Source organism: Lasioglossum baleicum, chromosome 20 (assembly GCF_051020765.1).
Source record: "Lasioglossum baleicum chromosome 20, iyLasBale1, whole genome shotgun sequence".
Taxonomy (NCBI): Eukaryota; Metazoa; Arthropoda; class Insecta; order Hymenoptera; family Halictidae; genus Lasioglossum; species Lasioglossum baleicum.
The window spans coordinates 7,184,581-7,207,879 of record NC_134948.1 but is presented as its reverse complement, the minus strand read 5'-3'; the positions used below and the strand labels follow the sequence as shown (position 1 = coordinate 7,207,879).

Sequence of the window (23,299 nt, the reverse complement as noted above, 5' to 3'; positions counted from 1 at the left end):
CTACAGAGTATTCAATAAAACTCCTATTTTACTACAGAGTGAATAAATAAATTTCAATTTTGCCACTTCCACTTGGTTCGAAAAATTTCTTGAATATAATATTAATATTTCTAATACTAAATTCTTGTGGGTTTATTGTGTTAGTGACATTTGTTTATCAACGTATTTGTACAATAAATTCCACGATTTTGTACGCTGACAGATTTTTTCCATCGAACATGGCTCGAAAAGAATTCTTTCGATATTATCAATCGACGTGTAACGAGTCTTAATCAACATTAATCATAAAATCGTTAACCAGCTCGATTACGTTGCCATAGAGATTATCTGCGAACCGTTTTAATTATGTTGCCGCGAGAGCGGATCAGTATCTGTTGATATCGGGTTTAAAAGTTAACAAAAGATAACTGGGGAACAATAGTTATCGTAATACTTCTCGATTAATCGAAATCGCAACGCTAATCCTTCGACGTTGTTTTCGAGAAGACATCATTATCTAGCTCCTGTACCTTACGATTAATCCAGACAATTTTTATTTTTATTGATTTAGATTTGCATAAAAATTCAAGGAAGAAATCACGTGCTTCATTTTACGAGCGATAAATTATACATATATCAAAAGTTCGAACTTTTCCGTAAATTAGTCCTTCCGATGGATTATAGTGGTTATAGTGACGGAAACATTTCTAGTGAAGTCTATGAAGATTTTCTCCTTGCAATTTTTCCGCGAACGATCGTGGCCGTGGCCCTAAGTAACTATTTGCACACTAGAAACGTATATTTGCTTCGGACATCTTTGTTGAGCATAACATTTCTCGCCGGACATAATGGATGATGCTGTGCGGCTCTGGCTGCTAGGTCAGTAGATCGGCAGATTTCAATGAATACTTTGTTCGATCGCTGAAAGTTTCTTTCGAAACTTCCCTCAAAAGCTAAACAATAAAAATCCACAGCGACCTGTCTAAAGAAAGACGCCGGTATGCAAACATCATCAGTAAAAGGTTCTTTCGAAATTGTACATACAATACTTGTAAAATTGAAAATTTCCACCATCATTAGATGTTGGAATCAAATAAAAATTGGGTTCAACCATGTCCTCAATCCTCTAGTTCTCCAAAGACTTCCTGCAATCTTTGGGTGGAGCAAAGCTAACAAGTTTGCAAGATTTCAAAGGTCCTGGTCAACTTTATATTCCACCCAAGCCACATTTGGGTCAAATTTCGATTAGATGATGGTCACACCTCGCTCAGATTTAACCCAGGTCTTGATTAGGGGTCAGATAAGATCTGATTTCGGTTAGGTCAGGATTAATAGATCAAATCTCGATCAAGCTTTGAGGTCTTGGTTCCTGATCAATTGGATATCGATTACAGCTTTGTCGAATCTTGGATAAGCTGCAGTTGGGTCTCGACGGACTTATACCGGTAACATGCCGGTATTTTTCCGTTATTTCTTCTTAACCGTTATAGAAACCGAAATATAGGAATTCCGGCATGACGTCATATATTGCATATATTTACCGGTAATAATTTCAGTTTTTCCACAATTTATAGGATACATGAACTGCTTCACGATCATAAACGAGGTATTCCGCGACTCACATGTTTTATTAAGACGGTAGACTCGTTTCCAGGATTGCAAGGGTGCGGGATTCTCCTTCTCATTTCTCGATAATACAAACACGGTGTTTTTCAGTAGTCAAAAACGCTAGATAAAAGATCGATCTAGGGCGCTATCTCCCCCAAAAGTCCTATTTTTTCGTTTACGAGGCGTAATTTGCATTATTCGGCAGCATGTAGTTATGAAAATAGCAGTTGTATGTGCTTCCGAATAATGCAAATTACACCTCGTAAACGAAAAAATAGGACTTTTGAGGGGGATAGCACCCTAGATCAGGCATGTCCAGAAGTTGTACGATCGGAGGCATTCTCAAGAAATACCCCCACTTCTCCCGCCCGCGCGTCTCGCTCCCCGTGGCGGCCGTAGTGATCGAAGCAACTACGGCCGCCAAGGGGAGCGAGACGCGCGGCCCGGAGAATGGGGGTATTTCACGGGTATTCCTTGAGAATGACTCCAACCGAGCAACTTCTGGACATGCCTGCCCTAGATCGATCTTTTATCTAGCGTGATTGGTTCCTGTGAATTGCCATTGACAGAAACAATTTTCATTTTGCACGAAGGCCCGTCTAATAATAATAGTTGCCAGCTGGGTCAGAATCAAATTGAGATTCAATAAAGATTGAACGAATTCGAACGAAATTGGAATTGGAGCGGAGTCGAGTGTAATAAAATCGAAATTGGGACTAAATGAAAATTATGCGTGTTCCAAGCATGTTATCTCGGAGATCAAGGCTCGGTCAGCAGTCGTTCCAGCTTCTTTTTTTTTCTTCACCATACAGCATTACAAAATTGCCGGTTCACCGGCTCGGTGTCAACCTGTTGCTCAATGATTCCCATCATGGTGGCAGGACAGAAAAAAACCTGGGAGAAAAAATAGAAGCGAGACTGTCACAGTTTAACATAGCAACGTTGAGTACATATCTTCGTTTTTTTTATAGAAAATAGCTACATCAATTTTTGTTTTTCTTTTCTCTTCGCTTTTGAGTAAAGGGCAGTGTGTGGTAGGGGTGTGAAATTGCAATTAGGTTTGCGGATAAACAGGGAACATGAAACGGCCGCCGATTCTATTTTGCGGCGCATACCGAAGTGGACAAGACCTGCCTTAACTCAAGCCAAAGTCTAGTTCCTGACCCTATTCGCTGTATCTTCCAACGATTATGTGTGTCTCTCCGATTATGCGTGCCACCGATTATTCGTTTCGATACGCCGCGAGGCTGTGGAAACCTTCTGCCAACATGAAACAACCATATTTAATTAATTGCCGTTTGTTTTGTCTCGGCGATGCTTCATTTATTATTTAAATTATTATAGTACTGATTCACTATTCACTATCTATACATTAATATATGTATAGTAAATTTTATGTAGTTCAATACACTACATATTATACAATTTTCAGTAGTCAATTTTGTAGAGTACTGTGTAATTTTGTGTAGTATAGTGTAACAGTTTTGTATAGTAAATTTATTATAGTTTTGTATAGTAAATTTAGTGTACTTTTGTATAAGTTTATATATACATAGTAAATTTTATACAACTTTCAGTAGTCAATTTTGTAAAGTGCTGTGCAGTTAATTTTGTGTAGTATAGTGTATCAGTTGTGTATAGTCTTGTATAGTGAATTTTGTATAGTTTTGCATAGTGAATGTAGTACAGTTTTGTATAATTTTATATATGTATAGTGTTTTATACAATTTTGAGTAGTCGATTTTATAGAGTGCTATGTAGTTAATTTTGTGTAGTATAGTATATCAGTTTTTTTTTTTAATAGTTTTTTTGTATAGCTTGGTATAGTTAATTTAGTATAGAGTTAATTCAATATAGTGTTGTATAGTTCATTTCGTATAGTTTTGTGTAATGTATGGTAAATATACACTTCGTATTGTAATTTTTATATGCAAATCTCATGGTTTTGAATAGTACACATCTTCTTTATATTTCTATGTAATTAATTTCGTGTAGTCCAGTATAGTCAATTTTTGCATACTTTGTATAGTAGTTTTTTAAAATTTCTTTCGCTGTTAGTATCCAGAGAATTATTCACAGAATTGAATACTAAGGTTTCGAATTGACAATTTCATGTGATAGGAAAATATTAATTTATTTAATACAATGTTAGACAAGTTTGTTGCACCGATAACTCTTCGGGAATCATCAGGCTCCGCTCGATTTCGCTGACGCGCGATGACATGCAGAACTGACCCTCGTGACGTAATCGTCGCAATTCACTACCAACTTGTTCTACCTCCTCTGCCAGTGTTTTCTATAATGCCTGTACGTGACTGTTATATCACGTTGTACGGCAATAGGAATAATTTTTGGTAACGTCGCAGCATTGTATCGTCGCTATTGCAATTTAATTCAAATCCGATGCGTTTTCCCGCCATTCACATGATAATGACGACCCTGTGTCGTATAAGATTATTAACAGTCGTCTGAATTCAATTTGATCGGGCACGATAAATTAAATATGATAAATAAAACTCGCTGATGCACATTATGAATATATAAAAGTGAATTCTGAATATTCATTAATTGAATTCATTGATAAAATTGTAGTTCCGTTTGAATTTCATACATTTTCCCGCCCTTTATGACCGATAACAATGATGTGGGTTATGGAACATTGACAAATATTATTAGAAGAATATTTATTAATGATCTTGCAACACTAAACATTGATCTCGTGCCAACCTGATTGTTGCTACTGTTTGGTAATTCTTCAGGGGTTTCCCAATTTGCGAGTGACTCCCAGTATCTTTGTTATCTGGACACAAAGCTTCGAGTAACAAAAGAAAGATTAAAAAGTTGATACACCTGTGTTTACCGAATAAACACGATGTTAATATTGTCAGTGACTGAAACCCTGGATAAACAATCTCGCTAATTTCTCTACACAGAAATTTGCGTTCTGAAATGACGCCGATTTATTTTCCGCACATAAATATGGGGACCAAAATGGCGCCGTCGGCGGCCTCCAGCAGCCATATTGCCGGTCCTCAGGCTTCCAAGCGTTCAGTTATCATTTCCCACTCTATCCATTTCTATAAACAATTCCCTTACATAATTTCCACATCACTATAATAGACGTCACAGCGACAACAAACATCATCGAACATAGTGATTTACAATCACTTTCATTAAGCACTCGTAAACGTGTTTTCTGCAAACCATAAATCCGCACGGAGAAAAACAACCAACGAAAACACGCAATCAATTTTTAAGGCTTTATTTTACTTCGTTCATAACGAGTCGAATTGTTTATACAGTCTCGTTTCAGTTAAAATAAAGTTCTTTCGATGCGCAAACAACTTGCTTCGGTGAAAGCGTAGCTCGCGGCCGGTTAGTATCAAAAGTTTGTTGCACGCGGCGGTATAAAAGCGAGAGAACTATTGTTTATTTACTAGAAGAATGATGTAACGACAATTTTACGAGACAGTCCAAGGTTTGAGTACAATGCGCTCGAAATGCAAATGCTCATGCCTTTTAACAGATATCGTTCTGTGGAGAAACAATTTTCTTTTTATTAGAAAAAATATGTTTTTGTAACTTTGCTATAATACGTAATCGGTACACAACTGGTTTTAAGTGAAATCAGCTTGAGCTTGGGCTTTTGGACATTTAGTTTAATATTTAATTACAATATGTACAAAGTTTTAAATGGTAAAATATTTTTACCATTTTCAGTGTTAGAATTATCAGTGGCATTTTTCATCGAACGATTAATTCCCCGGTTAAGCGATCTCGGGTACAGATCCAATGATGCGATGCAATGTCCTCGGTTATCACCGAATTTTGTTCGCGGGGGAAAGAAACTATGGGCCGCAATTTCCGTTTTATCACCAAGGTCGAGCATTATTCCGTCAGTTTATTTTCAGACGCGGTCGAACCTCTGTATTTTTTTTCTCTGGTTTCTATTTCTGAGCTTTAGAGCTCTGAAACACTTAACATCGATTCAATGATGCTAAAAAGCTTCGCGATCTGTGTACTATCTCCGCACCATAATACCGCACAATCTCGTACAAATTTAACGATAACATGTATGCTTATAATTATTTCTCTGTGAAACTTTGGCCATGATGTTACTGACATTTTTGCGGTTAAAATGATACCCAGGACGACGCCATTCGGGTTCCATTTACTCCTGTAATCCGCGATATAGCGAAACCTCTACTATCCGAACCGACCGGTGTTGCGAAGCTGGACGAAGTGATTAGGGTTGTAGGGCGAGATGATAGTATAGGAGTTTCGTAACGCGGGCAGCATAGGAAAATGGATGAATATTGAACAGTAAAGGAAAATAGTACGGCAATAAAGCGCGATGAATTGCTCTTTATAAATTATTCCAAGGCCCGACACGAGTTTTTCCCGCGGCGACGATATCTGTGCGTCGCGCGTCGTCGTCGTTCGCATGATATTATCCTGATCGCACATTGTCGGCCCAGAAAAAAAAAGGAAAACGTTCGACGACAGTTTTTGCGACACACGGCCGACTGACCTCTTCATTCGCACACGTTTTTATTCCCTGCAGATTTTTGCATAGTCTGTTTTCTAACCGGCGTTAGGCGAAGGAGTCCCTTGAGTGGGTCTTCCTGGTCCGAAGCGTGATTTTGGACATTTATCTTGGAAAATCCGACAGGCTGTTTTGGATCGAGGTTTTGCATACATATCTTCTACTATTCGAACTATAGGATAGAATTATTTGCGGTTGAAGTACTTAAAATTAGGAATTAGGCGAATGAGTCTCTTTAGGGGTGGAAGAACATCTTGCCTATATGTCTTGGGAAATTTTTTTGCGGATAATTAGTAAGTGAAATATTACGGTTCATTTACAGTGGTGCTAATACAACTGCTAACTTTAGTCTAAATTTGTTTCCGGAACAAAATTTTTGAAACGGTCTTTGGTTGGTACATCGATTGCTGACCGCCATTGTAGTAGTCTCGCGTAGAATTGGCGCGCTTTTCAAATTCAAATGTCTGTTCAATTTAAGTTATGCAAATTATAATGCAAATTCTAATGGACTACGATAGTTAGAACGATAAACGGCTTATAAATAAATAAGTTGCGACTGCAGTTTGCAGCGAATTAGGTCATATATGTTTAATGAGGTAATCAGAAAATGGTGTTACAGCAGCCCGAGGATGGGTTTTGCAATAAATACTGAAAATTCGCGATTTAACGTTATTGAAGTTTCGCAGCGAGTACAAGGCCTTGTCGTAATAGTTCACCAGGAATATTCAAAGACTATCTCAAGGATCTCGAGTATTTTGCATACTTAACCCCGTGGTGACCCAACTTGCTATTTTCACCTCGCAAAAAAAGAGAAGCCTTATTGTTTTGAGGCTAAAGGCTTGTTTAAAGCTTGAATTGTGTAAAGAATTGAGAATTAATTTTCTCATTTTATTTAATAATTATTCATTATCTTGGAAACTATTTTCGAAGACTGAAAATTCATTCAGATATTAATTCATTTTTCGCTTTTATTTTTATTAAAAGAAATAAATATAAGAGTCAATATTAAAGGGTTGAAAAATGCTATAGAATGAATTTAAAGGTTGCAAATGAGCAAAGCAGTGGATTTTGGCTAGTGAATAGTCCTCCAGGAAATTACTTTAAGAGTTGGAAATTGATTAATGAATGAATGGAAGGTTTCGTGGCAAAGTTTTTGCTGGACAGTAGCCACAATCGTTAAATCATTTTATGCGTACATATAATATGTATACTGTGCAATAGGAAAATGATAATGAGACACATCAATATGTAATAACTTATAAATACGATCCTCTGGATTCTAGATCGATGAATTTTGATTAATGTGGAGTTAGAACAAAAGTCACCACTTGCATAATTATTTGTCAGTACATATATCGTCTACGTAAATAGGTAAAAAGGATCATTAAGAAATTATTGACATAACTCGTTACAACGAATAAATCATTATAACATTATGTAAACTGACGTTTTTAGGACTTAATTAATGAAATAACAAATTGGATAATTCATATAGAATTATCTAATATAATTAATTGTAATTAGTTCCTTAAAAAGTTATCAATAAAAATCACTACAATCGGTAGTTGTCGATTGTGGAAACATTTCTGGTTTTAGCATTTGACTTTATATTTATTTTCAATGTTGTTGGGTCGGAGATGAAATTTTATGGCTGACCGGATGAAATTGCATTGTTGCAGATGCCGATTTGAGCATGGGTGCAGGTGCAGCAGGAGGCTCGGTCCTCGGGCTGCCAGGATCGGGCGTGGGTGGCGTTTTGTCACAACACTGTGCGATCTGCGGGGACCGAGCCACTGGAAAACACTATGGTGCTGCATCCTGTGATGGCTGCAAAGGATTCTTTAGGCGGTCTGTCAGGAAAAATCATCTGTACACCTGCAGGTCATTATAACATCCATTTTCCTTTTTTGTTTTTAAATCGTAACAATTTTACCAAATTCTAATGGCAACTCACCAGTTTTCTGTTAATTATAAGTTCATCAAATTGCCAAGTCTATTTTTCTCTGTCCACTTTTTTAGCGGCAATCATTTCTCCTTCTTTTCTCCGAATTGTTCATAGGAAAATCATCGAAGACTAACAGACAAAAATACGAAGATAAAAAAGATATCTGCTTGTTCGTGTTAACAATTTTCATTTTAATACAAATTACGCAATCGATCTTTATTCAAATTTTCGTTCCATTAATTTCCCCGAGGCCCCCGAGTATAATAAATGAGTGAACACCTGCACTATGTCAGTTCGACGCGTCAAGTGCTTCTTGCTCTTTCCATTAATTCAGAAAGTTTACGTAGCAATGATTGCATTCGCGTTACGATCGCGACATGATTGATCGTGTTGATCGATTTCATAATTTACCATGCATGCATTGTACGATGCAACATTTATTTGTATAATCTGTATACAACGTGCTGAACCGTAAATCACGCGCGCGTTATTCTAGATCGTTTAGCAAACATTACGGTAGCTCAATCTCATAGCGAACACATTATCCAACAAATTCAGTATAACAAAGAAATAATAATAATAAAATGTTTTCGTTTTTCGTCCTTCTCATCAACGCAAACACAGAATTTCCTTATTTGTTGTATACACGTATGTAAATATTTGTATGTTTGCAGGTTCAGTCGGAACTGTGTGGTAGACAAGGACAAGAGGAATCAATGCAGGTACTGCAGACTACGGAAATGTTTCAAGGCTGGCATGAAGAAAGAAGGTGAGCAGAAAAGCTTTTTCCGTATTAAAAAGAAAGAAGAAAGAACTTGAAATATAGATATAATCAACGTTAGGCTATATTTTGTGTCGGCGTGTTAATAATCATTTAAAACATTGTTATGATAGCAACAGGTGGGTGATAATCTCTCTTTCTTCCGATTTTGTTCAGCTGTACAGAACGAAAGGGATCGGATAAGCTGTAGAAGGCCAAGCTATGAAGAACAAAGTAGCAACGGCAGTGGATTATCGGTAGTGTCTCTTCTTCAGGCTGAGATGCTCAGCAGACAAGTCGGTGCTGCTCTCGAGGTCAGTTCTCATCAACAATTACGAAGTGACTCGAAAAATCTGGCTCAAACGCTGAATTTCTCATTTTTTTAAACAAATGTCTATAGAAGCGATAAAAAAAATTTCTAGGGGACTGAATTTATCGTTTTACGAAGTTATAATAATTCGCTATACATCGACCGTGTCTCCTCTTCATCGGACGGCGAAATGGGCTTCGTATATTTTGGAGCAGCCAGTACAATTGACTCAAACATGCTAATCCGTTTGTCAATTCGCCCGGTCGGTTTAATGAGAGATTCAATGTCTTGCTCTTTGTTTACCGGGATTAATCAAACAAATTGAATTCGTGGCTCCCAATAATTACGAGAAGAAAGAGAATTAATGAGGCTCGTGTGAATATTGGCCCCCCCCCCCCCCTGATGTATATTAATGCGGTAAACGGAAAGACATCCGGCTGTTTACTTCGCGAGGAATCGTCTTTCGGGCTACTGTTCAAATAAGACCTAACTGCGTGCTATAATGATCGTTTTCAAAAACGTTCCAACCATTGAAATACTCGAACACTATCATTTATTTATAATACGATAATTTTCAATCGCGAAAAGAATTCTTCTCGATCGTGAGAATCAAAAAAAGAAAAATATTTAAAAACGATGAACAAGAGACATAACTAATAGTCGCTTTATTGACATTTTTTAAAAACAATTTATATTTCATGAACAAACCCACAGTCGACAAAATTATGACTTAAACTGTCCTTAATTTCGCAGACATTACGTCATATTAAATTTTCATAAAAATCCCTTTAGCCAATCACGAGAAACCGATCATTTTATCTAAAATGATTCGCAGTACTCGATTCTGCATCAACGTTGCCCAGTTTATTCGAGTCACCCTGTACATTTCGCACTGTACGAGTGCTAAAAATTCGCGGAGGGTAACTGGAGCGTTCTGCCAACAGCTAGGCAGCCCGAGCAACGACATCGATCTCAGCACGAAGCAGATCGCGAACATAAACGACGTCTGCGACAGCATGAAGCAGCAGTTGCTGATCCTAGTCGAGTGGGCCAAGTATATCCCAGCCTTCAGCGAGTTGACCTTAGACGACCAGGTCGCCCTTCTAAGGGCACATGCTGGTGAACATCTGCTTCTAGGTGTTGCCAGGCGTAGTATGCAGCTCAAGGACGTTCTCCTGTTAGGCAACAACTGCATCATCACGAAAAACTGTCCTGGTACGTTCTTCTTTTGAATCTCCGCCTTGGGGATCTGCTTCGGTGTCTGTGCTAACCAAGAAATCAATCAGCCAGCTTGTTTTTTGAGTCTAACGGGCGCGGGCGGAATTGTGGTCTGACAACATTGCATCCAAAAATTTTAACTTTTATTTTTCAATTCGAACTCGGAAACATTTCATAATTTCGTATATTTTCTAGTTCCCTTTTCAAATTTCCCGCAAAATTTTATATTACACGGGGAATCCCCTATTCAATCTCTCTATCGATAACGTTGTTCGCGAGCAAAAATAATTATTATTAGTCTGCGGAGTTCATGCAAAATTATATTTATTATGAACACTTGATACTTATTTTTCTAATTGGAGTCATTATTGTATTGTTGTAGAAAATTAACTTTATCTGATCGACGATATCAGTCAACGATTATCACTTCAAAATATTTTTTCCAGAAACAACAGTTAAAAATACAATTGTATGCGATAAAAATGACCATTGTATTATTTCATCTCTGAATACAATCGATAGATAAGATTTCCGGTGATAACACGAAAAAGAAACGAACACACGAGCAGAGAATCGTGTAATCGTTAAAACTTGATAAATGACTTTTATCTAAACGCTTGCAAAATTATCATGTAGAATACGTAATTTCAATTTATCTGCCATAGATTATTTTGTTTATAACGTTTTAATGTTTAAATCATTGATTGTAAAAATAAGAAGTAGTTTGAAAAGTAAACGCAGCTTTTCTGAGATTTATGCACTTACGTAAACAGGTATGGCATAAGTATTAGGAAAATATGGGTGAGTGAATAACAACAGCATGCACGATAGAACTATCTTCTAAAACAAACTAACATTGTTTTAACATTATTCTTCCACAAAAGTTTTCATTGTCTATGTATATTTTACATCAATTGAATTTTTGTGGAAGACAATTGTCGTATGTTATTTGCACTTGAGTAGAATTTAATCATACAAAGCGAGACAATCGATACAAACAGCTCCTGCAATTTGTTAATAAGTAACATTACTTAATAAATGTTTAACTACAGATGCTGAAGAAAATCTTATTAACTTGTATGAATATTGAACAATATTTTACTCATTTATGTTGATTTAATTCGTTTGGTTTACACATTAATGTGTTTTTAACATTGATTAATAATATAATTAACTGATGCTGCTGTCATCAATTATAGAATTTCAGATATGATGAAAAATAAATTGAAAGTGAGTTTCATAGTTGAATAGAGAAAAGAAATCGGCAGTCTCGTTGAGCAAATTGCACGACCATGTATTGGGGAGTAGCTAGTAGACTGAGTTCGGCCTTCACGTTGCGAAATGCAGTAGCATGAGTGCAGATGGTCTATTCAAACTGGTTGTCGGGTTTCACAGCTTCTTGTACACTCGTATCTCATCCGGACTCAGTCGATTGGTAGCTGTACACGATAGGAACGGCTTAACCGTCGTTATCAGTCATATCTTTGTCTGCAGAGGGTCGCAATCAGGATCTGGACATGAGCAAGGTTGGCGTCAGAGTGATGGACGAGCTGGTGAAACCGTTGAACGAGGTGCAGATCGACGACACTGAATTCGCATGCTTGAAAGCCATCGTCTTTTTCGACCCCAGTAAGTTTCCCTCTCTAAACACTCCTAAACCCTGATCTATCATACACTCATCATACACTGTCATGGTAGACTCTACAGCATCTTCTTACCTTCAATTCGCTGTTTAATTTAGTGGAAGTCTCCTATTATAGAAGAGTTTAAGATCTTAATTTTCTTGGTGTCTTCTAACCACATGTTCTGGAGGCTACACTTCCACTTGACCCGGGTTTATCAGCAAACGAACAATTAAATGGACGGTCCAGTAATTAGATGAGCCTCCCAATTAGGGGATTCCATGCGTGTTCTGATAACAATGATCTCGAGCGGTCTCGCGTCGCGATCCGCAGCCGAACGGTACGAAGAATTTGCGTGTCATCCAGCGATGATTTGCCGGGCACGCGAGAACGATTGTCTCAATGAGATTTAATTGATCATCGGCGCGGTCGCCGCCGCCATTCTCCAATAAATTGCAGAAGACCGTAGACTCCCTGCAGCGAGCTGCCTGGCGTGTCATCCTCTTAAGCTGAAGATTATCTGTCTGGGAGCTCCTCCTGGTGACACCTGAATAATGTTCCATCAGGTGCTGAAAGCAGCTAACACTAGGTTTACGGGATGCATCAAAATAACGCGTTCTAATATTCTTAATTTACGATTATTAAGATTGTAAAGATGCATCCGTGAGGAATTATTCAACGAATTTATTTCCTTAATCATTGACTATCACTGATAGTCCCAACCCATAGATCAGTCATATTCCGAGTCCTAATTTATGGGGTTGCTGCTTCTCAATTGCTAGTAGAAACACTTTCTCAGTTTTCTCTCTTTTAGAGTGGCCTAATTTTGTTAGTTGTAATATTAGAGATGCTATTATTTCTAGAACGTAGTATCTTGGTGTGGTTCTTCGAAGGGGAACCATAGACAAGCTTAGCGTAAAATATAAATATAGTATTCATGGGAATGTGGTGAAAGAAGTGGGAAACAATGAAGATGGATAATCAGCAAAGAGTAGGGAAACAGATAAGACTACAGTAGAGTAATTGTCAAGTGGAGGAGACTTCAAGTTCATTGATTATGCTTCTGTTAGGAAACACATTTTTCCAGTAGCGTAGAATACTGAATTACATAATATTCCTAATACTTTACCTACATAGAAGGTACCTGTGTCCTCAAGACTAACAAGACTGCAGTGCTTTATTAGCATTCAGATCATAAAATCATCTACGTTTTTTGTCAACAGATGCAAAGGGCCTAAGCGAACCGCAGCGAATCAAGCAACTGCGTCAGCAGATTCAGATCAACCTCGAAGACTACATCAGCGATAGGCAGTACGACAGTCGTGGTCGATTCGGTGAGATCCTCCTGACCTTGCCAGCTCTGCAGTCCATCTCCTGGCAAATGATCGAACAAATCCAGTTCGTGCGGCTGTTCGGTGTGGCACACATCGATAACCTGCTGCAGGAGATGCTCCTAGGCGGTGCCACAGCTGAAGTGAACGGTGCTGTAACGCCAATCCCGATCTCAAACGCTCCTGGCAGTTATGTGAGCAGCAACGAAAGTCCTAGTAGTCCATTGACGCCTGCCAACGCCCCACCACTGAGTCCTCAAGACCACATGCTGGCTGGGGGAAGTCCCGTGATCATAATGAGGGACCTGACACCAATACAAAGTCAAGAGGACGTGACCAGTGTGTCCGGATTCAGGATGTTCAAGCAGGAGCCCAGTCTAGAAAGTGAATCCACTTTTTAAAGGCTCCTGACAGACTCGATCGGTAGATCCTGTGGAATGAAAGTGAATTGTTCTCGACTGTTGCTGGTCTGACTCGCACCAATTTGGAGTACTTACGATTTCGGAAACGTTGGAGCAGACGTTGTGGAAGCATTTTTTTCAAGAGCTTAATCGCTGTGACAAATGTTTATGACCTTGTGGTATCCAGAGAAATATTCGGTTCATGTTAAGAGAGTTATGTTCCTTGGGATATCGAAATTTCTTGTGATCTTAAATGATTCCGAAGAAGACTTCTTTTTTTTTAAAGAAAGAAACTGTTTTATAAGGAAGGATAAAATCTTATGGCAACACTTTACATGTCACCATCGGAAATCTTTCCGTGGCTTGAGCCTTCTCAAATTCTGTTTGTATATTCACTGTTCTAGTGTTCAACGAAATATTGTGATACGTGGAAATCACATTTGGAAATGTATGGGAACTGTTACTGAAGGTCACTGTGGACAGTTAGAAATTGTTGAAAGTATTTTATGTAATATTAGAGTACATAACAGGCAACTCGTAGTTTCTGTGACGTTAGAATGTGCAACTGTTTGAAATGAACTTCTTACGTGGAATCGTTCATGCATTTCTAGTTCATTGAATAATTCCAAAGTGTAAAGAAAGAATCATCACGATGTTAACAATTGACGCAAAATTTTGAGAACTATTTTTTAGTAGATTGGAGCACCTAACTGAATATAATGTGATATTCAAGAGTCGAGTAGATTTCTATAAAGATCCTGGATGTCGGTTCTCCGAGCTCTTCCTCAAAATGATCCTTTTTGAGGTAACTGTTTATTTCCAGAAGGAAAACTGTTTTTTGATATAAATAATTCAACTTTTGAGATGTTGTGACTTTTAAATAACATTTCTACTCACGTGACCATATCGAAACGATTTCTCTAATCTAGCGCTCATGTTCCACAGGATTGAGAGAATGGTTTCAAATTTTTTTATAATTCAGAGTAAAGTGTAGTTTTTATATTTTATAATAAAACTCGAAATAATCGGATGAACGTTAATTGTGTGTTCGAGGACGGTTTCCTCACTGTGAATCGCGGAGAGAACATCTATTTTTGTAAAACGCATAATAGTGGGGGTAACTAAACATTGTAACAAAGATGACCCTTCAATAACCTTGAGCATCCGCAATTATCTAGGTTGAAACTGTATAAACAGTTGGCGACTATTGAAAATACTGTACGATTTCTGGTTTTATTGAGTAACAGTGGTGCTCAATGGATTGCTCAATTAATCCTTAATTACCTTAATCGTAGGTTCTAATCAAAATCGATAATTAAATGAAGTCATTAATTATCTATATTTTTTTGTACAACGGTCATGTTAGTAAAATTAGCGATTAGCGAAATCGAGATCCGAGAACAATCTTTGCATTTTATGAACACAAGAACGTTATGATTGCTCGAGATTTTTCGATTTCTACGATTTAATAATCTTTTACGATTGTTTCTTTTTTTACGCACACGTTAATTTTGTAACTTTTGTCAAGATTATTTCTTCATTTACTTCAAACCATACACGACCGACCTCTAAACGCAACGATAATATAATGAACATTAATTGTTACGTATGTAGACGTAAGTATACTGTTATTTATAGAAAAAGGGTTAATTAATTATATTATTTATAATATATTCCTGCAGAGAATATTTTTGTTATCGCGGTAAGCAACTTGTTACCCTGTTATACCAATTGTACATTGTATTATACAGACACAGTGATCATTGATTGTAATAATAATCAAATATTTTTGTAAATGACAGATTCTATTTTTCCAATAACGACAATACTATGGACATCTTTTATCATTTCAACTAATATTCATCCGACAAAGGATCAAATTTAACAATGTTTTTAATGAGTCCTATCTCAAGATATAACTAGTAGATTTTTTTAATCTATAAAACCAGACAACAATAAGATTCGAATGATTTTATTTGTTTCACAGTACCAACCATGTAAATAGTGTGTTGATACCACGCATAGAGTAAGAGCGCGAAATTCAATTTTCAAAAATTTTTGAAAAATATAACTAGATAAATGTAATGTTCGTATAAGTTATAATACAACGGAAAAATTGAAAAAAAAAGATGATTACACAGGACGTTCAGGAAATGTTGAAGACTTTTTTCAAGAAGTTTCGATCCTGTATCCTGTCCGTAACAGAACACATTCCACAATAATAAATCAAAATCAATTAGCATAGTAGTCTTAGCACCTCTCTCACCGAAGAAAGGAGCACACGCCATTGCAATGCAATTTTTTTTAGCAACGAAGTACGCATGCTTATTCTTAATGCTCCAGACATTTGGAATGTAACTGAAATTATTCTTCAACAGCTCGAAAAAATTTGTGTAACGTACTAGAATTCCTTGGACAACAAATATCCAATGAAATGAACAGAAATGCATAGTCTATTTGAACTTTCAAAGCTAATAAAACAATTTTAACGAATGTCTGTCACAAAAGTGAACCTTAGATGTTTTTTAGAAAATTTCTTTATCATTCAAAGATTGCTTACACGAAAATTGAACTAATGTTAGCTTGATAATGTGATGAAACGAATTTAGTTGCAAAGTAGCTATTAAAGTAAATAAATCGTTGCTTCCAAATGTACAATGCGACTTCTAGTAGATTTTGTATTTATGGCCGGATAGGAAGCAATAATACATTTAATTTAGCAATACATTAATAAGTAACATTACTATAAAAATACGTAATGCGAAATATAATATATATATATCGTTTTTTTTTATGTAATGCGTGCCTAAGCAGACACGCAAACTGTAAATTAGTGGAAGTGATAAATAATTGTCAATAATAAACAACGAAACTGGTTAAACTGAGGGACAACTTGTACCACGTTTCTGCATATTTTTTTTCTGTATTTATTTTTTACTGTAACATGTTTTTGTTGAAGATGATATATTAGTTTCGCTTTCCATTATTTTGAAAAAAAAAGAATTTAATCGATAAAATATATTAAAATAATGGATACTAGAAAAATTAATTTTTTATTCTATGGTATATGTTATGTAAAAAAAATACACATACTTCTTACAATTACGAACTTTCTCATGTATCATTTTATTATTTTCCTATTTATTGTAATTATATATATATATATGTCTGTTCCCACTATCATAGTTGATTTTTAAGAATGATGTTCTCAATTTTTACAATCGTTTTGTAGACTAAGAATGTTCCTTAGGTTGTGAGCCAAGCATTACCAGCATAAACAATCACTAAATAAGCTTACATGTCAAACAAATTGTAAATAAACTTTTTTAAACGTTGTAGAAAAAAGTTTGTATCGTATAATAAAGAATGTAAATGTTTCATAGACTTTCGTAAACAAGAAAAATTTTCTATGAAGATGCTGTTTTATTGAGTACGTTCAATGTTTTATACAAAAATAGTCCAATATATTATTTTATACATTTTATCATAAAACGTGAATCAATTGATTAAAATTGTGTTTGTGCATGTGTAAAAAATAAAAAAAAATTTGTCAATTAAGTTCATAATCAGCTCGTTTACGCTTTTTCAAATTTGCCGTAATTTCGGATGGAAGAATGCTATTAGTGCCCATTTTTAACCACTCTAGCAGTCGAATTTTAGCTTTTTTTCCATTTAAAAAGAGATCTCTTTCGAGTCTCGGAAGTTGGTTTCCTAGTGTTGGATCAGATATCGGATTATGGGCCCAGTCCATAACTAATCGAAAACGGGACTTAAAGGTCTGAAAATAATTGAATATTAATCTTTAATTTCATTGCATTGAAAGTAAAAGGGAAATTCAGATTCAAGTTGGGGTACTTCAAGATTATTCGGATTCCATATTTATCACTTCCACCCGTACATTTAAGTCAAAATTACAAGGGTCTGCATTTTAACAGACATTGAATAACATCATTTACCAATTCCTCTTGGAATGAACAATTCATTTACCTGTAACAAACTTTCTGTTATTTGCTCTGTTTCCCTGTCACCGAATTTCATAGCATGCATGCCTAATTCGTAAAAGTAAGGGTTCCATTTGCTTAAAACAATAGCGTCCGCGTCTGCCTCCAAAATTTCCCTAACAAAATAATAAAAAATAAATAAACAAAAGCATCTCCATAGAAAATAAATGTTAGAATGTTAAAAAGTGAAGAACAAAAAATTTTCATAGTGAATGAATAAAGAAGATATTAAATATTTTGAACATACCTGTATCCTTCCTTGTATATTTTCGGTATTTCGACGCTAACTATGGAATTCTGTAAATTTTTTAACGCTTCTGCCAACCATAATGGAAATTCCACTTGTGATCCGACTTTTAACGAATCAGATGTTGAGGAGTTATCCAGAAAACCTTAAGTGAGTACGAATTTAAGTGGTTAAAGACATATTTTATAGAAATGATAGGTGAAACATCTCTTTGCAATGCAATGGTATAATAAATTGTTTATCATATATCTAAATAGTAGTATACTATAAAGAAGATCGTAATTAATACATACTCGACTCGAAAGAATAGGTTATGTATCGTATTTTCAAAATATTAATAAAGATTACGACAACGTTACTGAAATAAATGATTATAAGAATGAGAAGATATTCGAGAACAGAGCTGAAAGTTAAGAATGTATCAATAATCTGATACCGCATGAAAATATGATGCTTTGTTTAAACTAATCACTACCTAATCCTTGTAGTTCGACTGCAACTTTGCAAGTTATACGTTCCTCAGTGGATAAAATATCATTCACAGAAAAATAATCGGGTAAATAACTTTGACAGCATGCCATTTCGCAAAACACAATAAACACGCGGGAAGGGAACACTGCTAAACCATGCTAAACTCAGCTAAACTGTGCTAAACTATAATCAAGTGTCATCTGAACAATAACACCGAAAACATTACGGAAACCGTGGAAAATTGTGACTACATACAATTTATAACAACGTTAGATTGTTTGCAGAATGTTTTTAAGTCAATATTAATAAAATAATCAATTTTTGTATTTCAATAATAAATATGGTAAACAGACTTGTATGCCATCTGGCGGCAAAAAGTTCAAGTTGTTAACCAATTAATGCAATCTTTATTCCTTAGATGGCGTTATCATGATCTTTAAGCAGTAAGCAATAACGTTGTTATTGAACAAAATTAATGCAGAAGTATTAAATAAAGGAGTGGTATAATTTTCGTTTATTTTAGTTAAAAACTCAATGCGTGAGATTATCGATATGACGTGAGTAGTTCCCAGGCAATTTGAAAATCGCGCCATTCAGTACCACTATACTTAAATCAACATTTCTATTCGATAAAATCAATTCATACATGTTTAACAAGTACTAAATGAAGGGGCGGTGTAATTCTTGCTTACTTGCGAATTTAGAAATTAGATTAGTTTCCAAGCAGTTTGAAAATGGCGGCGTTCGGTACCACTGGAAATGATCGAAACAATAAAATAAATATTCGCGAGTTGCATGATAGATGTCGATACGGGTAATGTCGCGTGTTCAATTATTCTGCGCAAGTGTGTTGATCTAAGTTTTCATGTGTCCCCGAGAAAGCAGGAGGGTAAAGTTGTGTGTTGCGCAGGGCCGTTGCGCAGTCAGTCAAGAACAGTCCACGGGCGAGAGTAGTGGGGCTGCTCAGAAGAAAGATGGCCGCCACCAGCGAGGAACGGAGTGTTATGGAGGTTTCTCAGACGAATCCTGGGCAAAACCAGCCCGTCGATCCTCTAAAGCTACTTTATCCGATGGTAAATGAAGAGGAAACACCGCTGCCAAGGTCGTGGAGTTCCAAGGACAAGTACACGTTCATCGGCCTCTCTAAAAACAACCTTCGTGTTCACTACAAAGGTACGACTTCGATTCTTCCCCCGATCTACAGGGGCCGTGGATCGTTCTCGTGTCCAGGTCGATTGATTCAGCTCGATCACCCGTGTCACAGCCTGTCCGAGGATCGCGAAACGATCCTGGCCAATCGGATCCGATCGTTGCCCGATACGGACGAATCGTTGACGGGGCTTGTAATATCGATTGAAAATGGCAGGGCTCCGTTTCGCGTGTGTCAGCGACCTAAACAAAGGAATCAGCTGATCGGTCGTGGTCTCCGTTCGACTTTCTCCTGATCGCCTCGATCCTCTGTTGTGTTTCTAGATTTTCAACAGTAATCCTACTCCGCGTTGAAACCCCCCGTCGGAATCGTGTTGTTCGTGGGCTGTATTTTTCTTGAACTGACAGAAAAAATTAATCTACGTAGGGGAAGACGCAATGACAATGACAGCTGCGATGTTTGAACAGTTACTTTTCTCTCTTTCCTTTTCTCGCGTGTCTCTCGTCTCTTTCTTGCACTCGATCTCTCTCTCACTCGCTCACTCTCCCTCTTTCTCTCTCTTTCTCTCTCTCTCTCTCTCTCTCTCTCTCTCTCTCTCTCTCGCGCGCGCTCATTCTCTCTCTCTCGCACTCTCGCGTCCTTCCTCCCTCTGGTTCCATCTTCGTCGTAGATTAATCTGAAAGTTTACATATTTTACATTTAAATGTTGGGCTTGTTAGTTTCGTTGCACGTGGCGCGTGACGCTGCTGAATATTGCAACGTGTCGTTGTCATTACACGGTGTTTTATATTTATCAATAAAATCACTGGTATGGTCGGAACGCCAGAAATTCAACGTTTCACGCTCGAGGGCTTATCGCGTTGTCGACGCTGTAAACAATTAAGAATAGATTTTTCCGTCTTTTAATGGGTGTATTAGATCGAACCGTATTGTTCTAGTTAATCTCTCTTTTTATCTTTTTCCTGATGTTTGTTGCTTTTCGATCTTGTTAGTCGTGTTCGGTTTTGCAGAAGGCTATTGTAAAATAGTACGAATTATTAACTTGTCATATGTGCCCGCACAGCGAATTAATGTTATGTGTTTTAACATTCTTTTTCAGGTTTAAAGTAAATGTAGACTTGTCATGAGTAGAGTGCGATTTACTCCACAAGTATTTATGTTGTTTTACCTTTTTTTCTATGAATAAACAGTTGACAAAGTTTCGTTATTTATTTACTCTTTTACGACCAGTTCTAGAAATGTAATAATTTACATTCTCCCTGTCTCTTGTTCGTTAATCTCGTGTGCTTAAACATGTATGTACTTACTAAATCTTTATGTTATAACAATCGATTGCTATGAAACAAATGGAGAATTACTCAATTTTCCGCGAAACAAATACAAATATGTACTGTATCACGATTTATAATGCATGGTAATTAAATCATGCTACATCGAATATTATATTCAGCTCATTTCAGTGATCAATATTGTTGATAAACAATGATAGAAGAAACATTTTATCATTTCATACACAATCTGTTCAAGAATAACTTATTCGATATTCCTTTAATTAACAATTTGAGCAACACCAAGCATCGAATCAGTTGTGACAATGTTTTTCGTTGTTAAATTAATTTTTGAACATCACAAAAATTAACTACTCGTATGTATATGTAAGCATATTTTATGTAATTAATTTCGAAACTTTTAATTTCTTTAATGGATGCACTAAAGGAATAAATAATTCATCAGAGCAATTTGTGAAATAAACATCTGGGTACAATATAACAAGGTAATATTTATTAGTTTATGTTTTCAATTCTAAACATTCTATACGAAATATAAATATTCTGCCACAATTATATTCTTTTATTATATGCGTCCAACTAAAAGAAAATATGTAAAATTCTAAGTTTACAATGTACCTGCAAGTAGATAATTCTGAACTCATTAAAGAACTTAAAAACAGCACCTACACAGTTGAACAGATCTGGGTTTCGTCCAAATTGCGAATTACTATAAACTAAAGTAACAAATGAAAGACACTCTTTCTTCGTTTTACAATCGACTCTTTCATCTGTCTAATAAATCCATGATGTTTTTGTTTCAGGCTACGGAAAGACTCACAAGGATGCAGCCAGTGTCCGTACAACACACTCAATACCGGCAGCATGTGGTCTCTACTATTTCGAAGTGAAGATTGTTAGTAAAGGTAGAGACGGTTACATGGGTGTTGGTCTATCTGCACACGGTGTAAACATGAACAGGCTGCCAGGATGGGACAGGCTCTCCTACGGGTACCATGCTGACGATGGACACAGCTTCTGTTCTTCTGGAACGGGACAACCATATGGGCCAACATTCACTACCGGCGATGTAATTGGTTGCGGTGTGAATCTTGTTAATAACACTGTCTTTTACACAAAGAACGGACACCATCTTGGTATCGCATTCACCGAACTTCCGGTATGTACAACTCATTCATCTTTATCGATTTCTTTTAAGAGGTGTGCGAGACAACACGAAAATGTCGGGTTGGGATTCTCAAGAATTAGATTATTGGGACGGGTTCTCGAAAATTTTCGGAATTTCCACACCTCTATACTTCTAATTTTTTCTAACACGTTTAACCATCCACAGCCAAATTTATACCCCACGGTGGGTCTTCAAACACCAGGAGAAGTGGTGGAAGCAAATTTCGGACAGGAACCGTTTGTTTTTGACATTGACGACATGCTGAACGAACTCCGTGTCAGAACAAGATTGCAAATCATAAACTATCCCACGCCAGATCACGGTCAGTGGCAAGCAGTTCTTCACAAGTAAGTTGAACTCGTTGTCTCGCTCTCTATGTGGAAATGCAGTGTTGGAATGACAGTATTGACGACCTGTCAATAATTTTAAAAAAAAGTACTTTACGAATTGTTTTATATTTTTTATTGTCGTCATTTTTAGCAGTCAGACGATTTAAGTACGAAATACAGGAGTAGCAGAATGTTTCTGAACTGTAAGATCACTAAAAATTGTTGAAATAATACTTTATTTTATGTTTTTTTTTTTTAGTAAAGACTGTGTCAAGGCATAATATGGTTGTTTAGAGAAATTATTGTCGAACATGCATCCTAAGTTTTGCCTTTAACGTGTAGTTTAACAGACAATCTGAAAACATCGTGTTCCTTCTGAATTTTATATTTTTTTTTCATTCAATTATGAAAGTATGCGGACCAGAGTCTCTTATTCGTTATTTTGTTCTTTAATCGTTTTGTTTATTTGCAGAATGGTATCAACATATTTAGTCCACCACGGTTATTGTGCCACTGCCGAAGCATTTGCTAACAGTACTGGTCAAGTGCTGGAGGAAGACTTCAACTCCATAAAAAACAGACAAAGTAAGTCTGATGTGAGATAGATGATACATAGACTGCGGATCTTTATGCATTTATAGAAAAATTGAGTAGATGAAATTCAAAATTGTTGGAAAATTAAAAAAATTTAACCCTTTGCACTCCAGCCTAGTGACTCGTATAGTACACCAACAACTCCAGCACTATATTAGTTACAAGTGTATATAAAAAAAATACAATTGCTGCAATAAAACAAAATATTTATTCTTTAGCTAAAATTTTATAAAGCAAGTTCAAGTTTATAAATCTTCAACAAAATGAAAATTTTATGTTTTAAAGTTCATATTTCAAATGTCGCATCATCGGCGACAACGGAGCGCAAAG

At 36.4% G+C, this 23,299-nt stretch overlaps 2 protein-coding genes across 10 annotated transcripts in view; both read left to right on the top strand.

The window, feature by feature from the left end:
* Positions 1-15,960, top strand: part of Hnf4 (Hepatocyte nuclear factor 4) — a 41,555-nt gene extending 25,595 nt beyond the window's left edge. For 3 of the 4 annotated variants that reach the window (XM_076444276.1, XM_076444278.1, XM_076444279.1), the window contains 6 exons: positions 7,813-8,014; positions 8,753-8,847; positions 9,016-9,152; positions 10,093-10,363; positions 11,843-11,995; positions 13,212-15,960. In XM_076444276.1, coding sequence (XP_076300391.1) covers positions 7,813-8,014; positions 8,753-8,847; positions 9,016-9,152; positions 10,093-10,363; positions 11,843-11,995; positions 13,212-13,720 — 1,367 coding nt within the window. In that variant the 3' untranslated portion in view covers positions 13,721-15,960. The remainder of the gene's footprint in view (positions 1-7,812; positions 8,015-8,752; positions 8,848-9,015; positions 9,153-10,092; positions 10,364-11,842; positions 11,996-13,211) is intronic. The other variant, XM_076444277.1, reaches the window with a different exon arrangement.
* Positions 15,961-17,976: 2,016 nt separating this feature from the next.
* The window catches only part of Ranbpm (Ran-binding protein M), a 23,600-nt gene continuing 18,277 nt past the window's right edge, over positions 17,977-23,299 (top strand). For all 6 annotated transcript variants that reach the window (XR_013011172.1, XR_013011171.1, XR_013011170.1 and 3 more), the window contains exons 1-5: positions 17,977-18,118; positions 19,350-19,612; positions 21,682-22,037; positions 22,212-22,393; positions 22,848-22,960. Coding sequence is in view for 1 of the 6 variants with exons in the window: in XM_076444275.1 (XP_076300390.1) it covers positions 18,051-18,118; positions 19,350-19,612; positions 21,682-22,037; positions 22,212-22,393; positions 22,848-22,960 (982 nt within the window). In the remaining 5 variants the exon portion in view is untranslated. The remainder of the gene's footprint in view (positions 18,119-19,349; positions 19,613-21,681; positions 22,038-22,211; positions 22,394-22,847; positions 22,961-23,299) is intronic.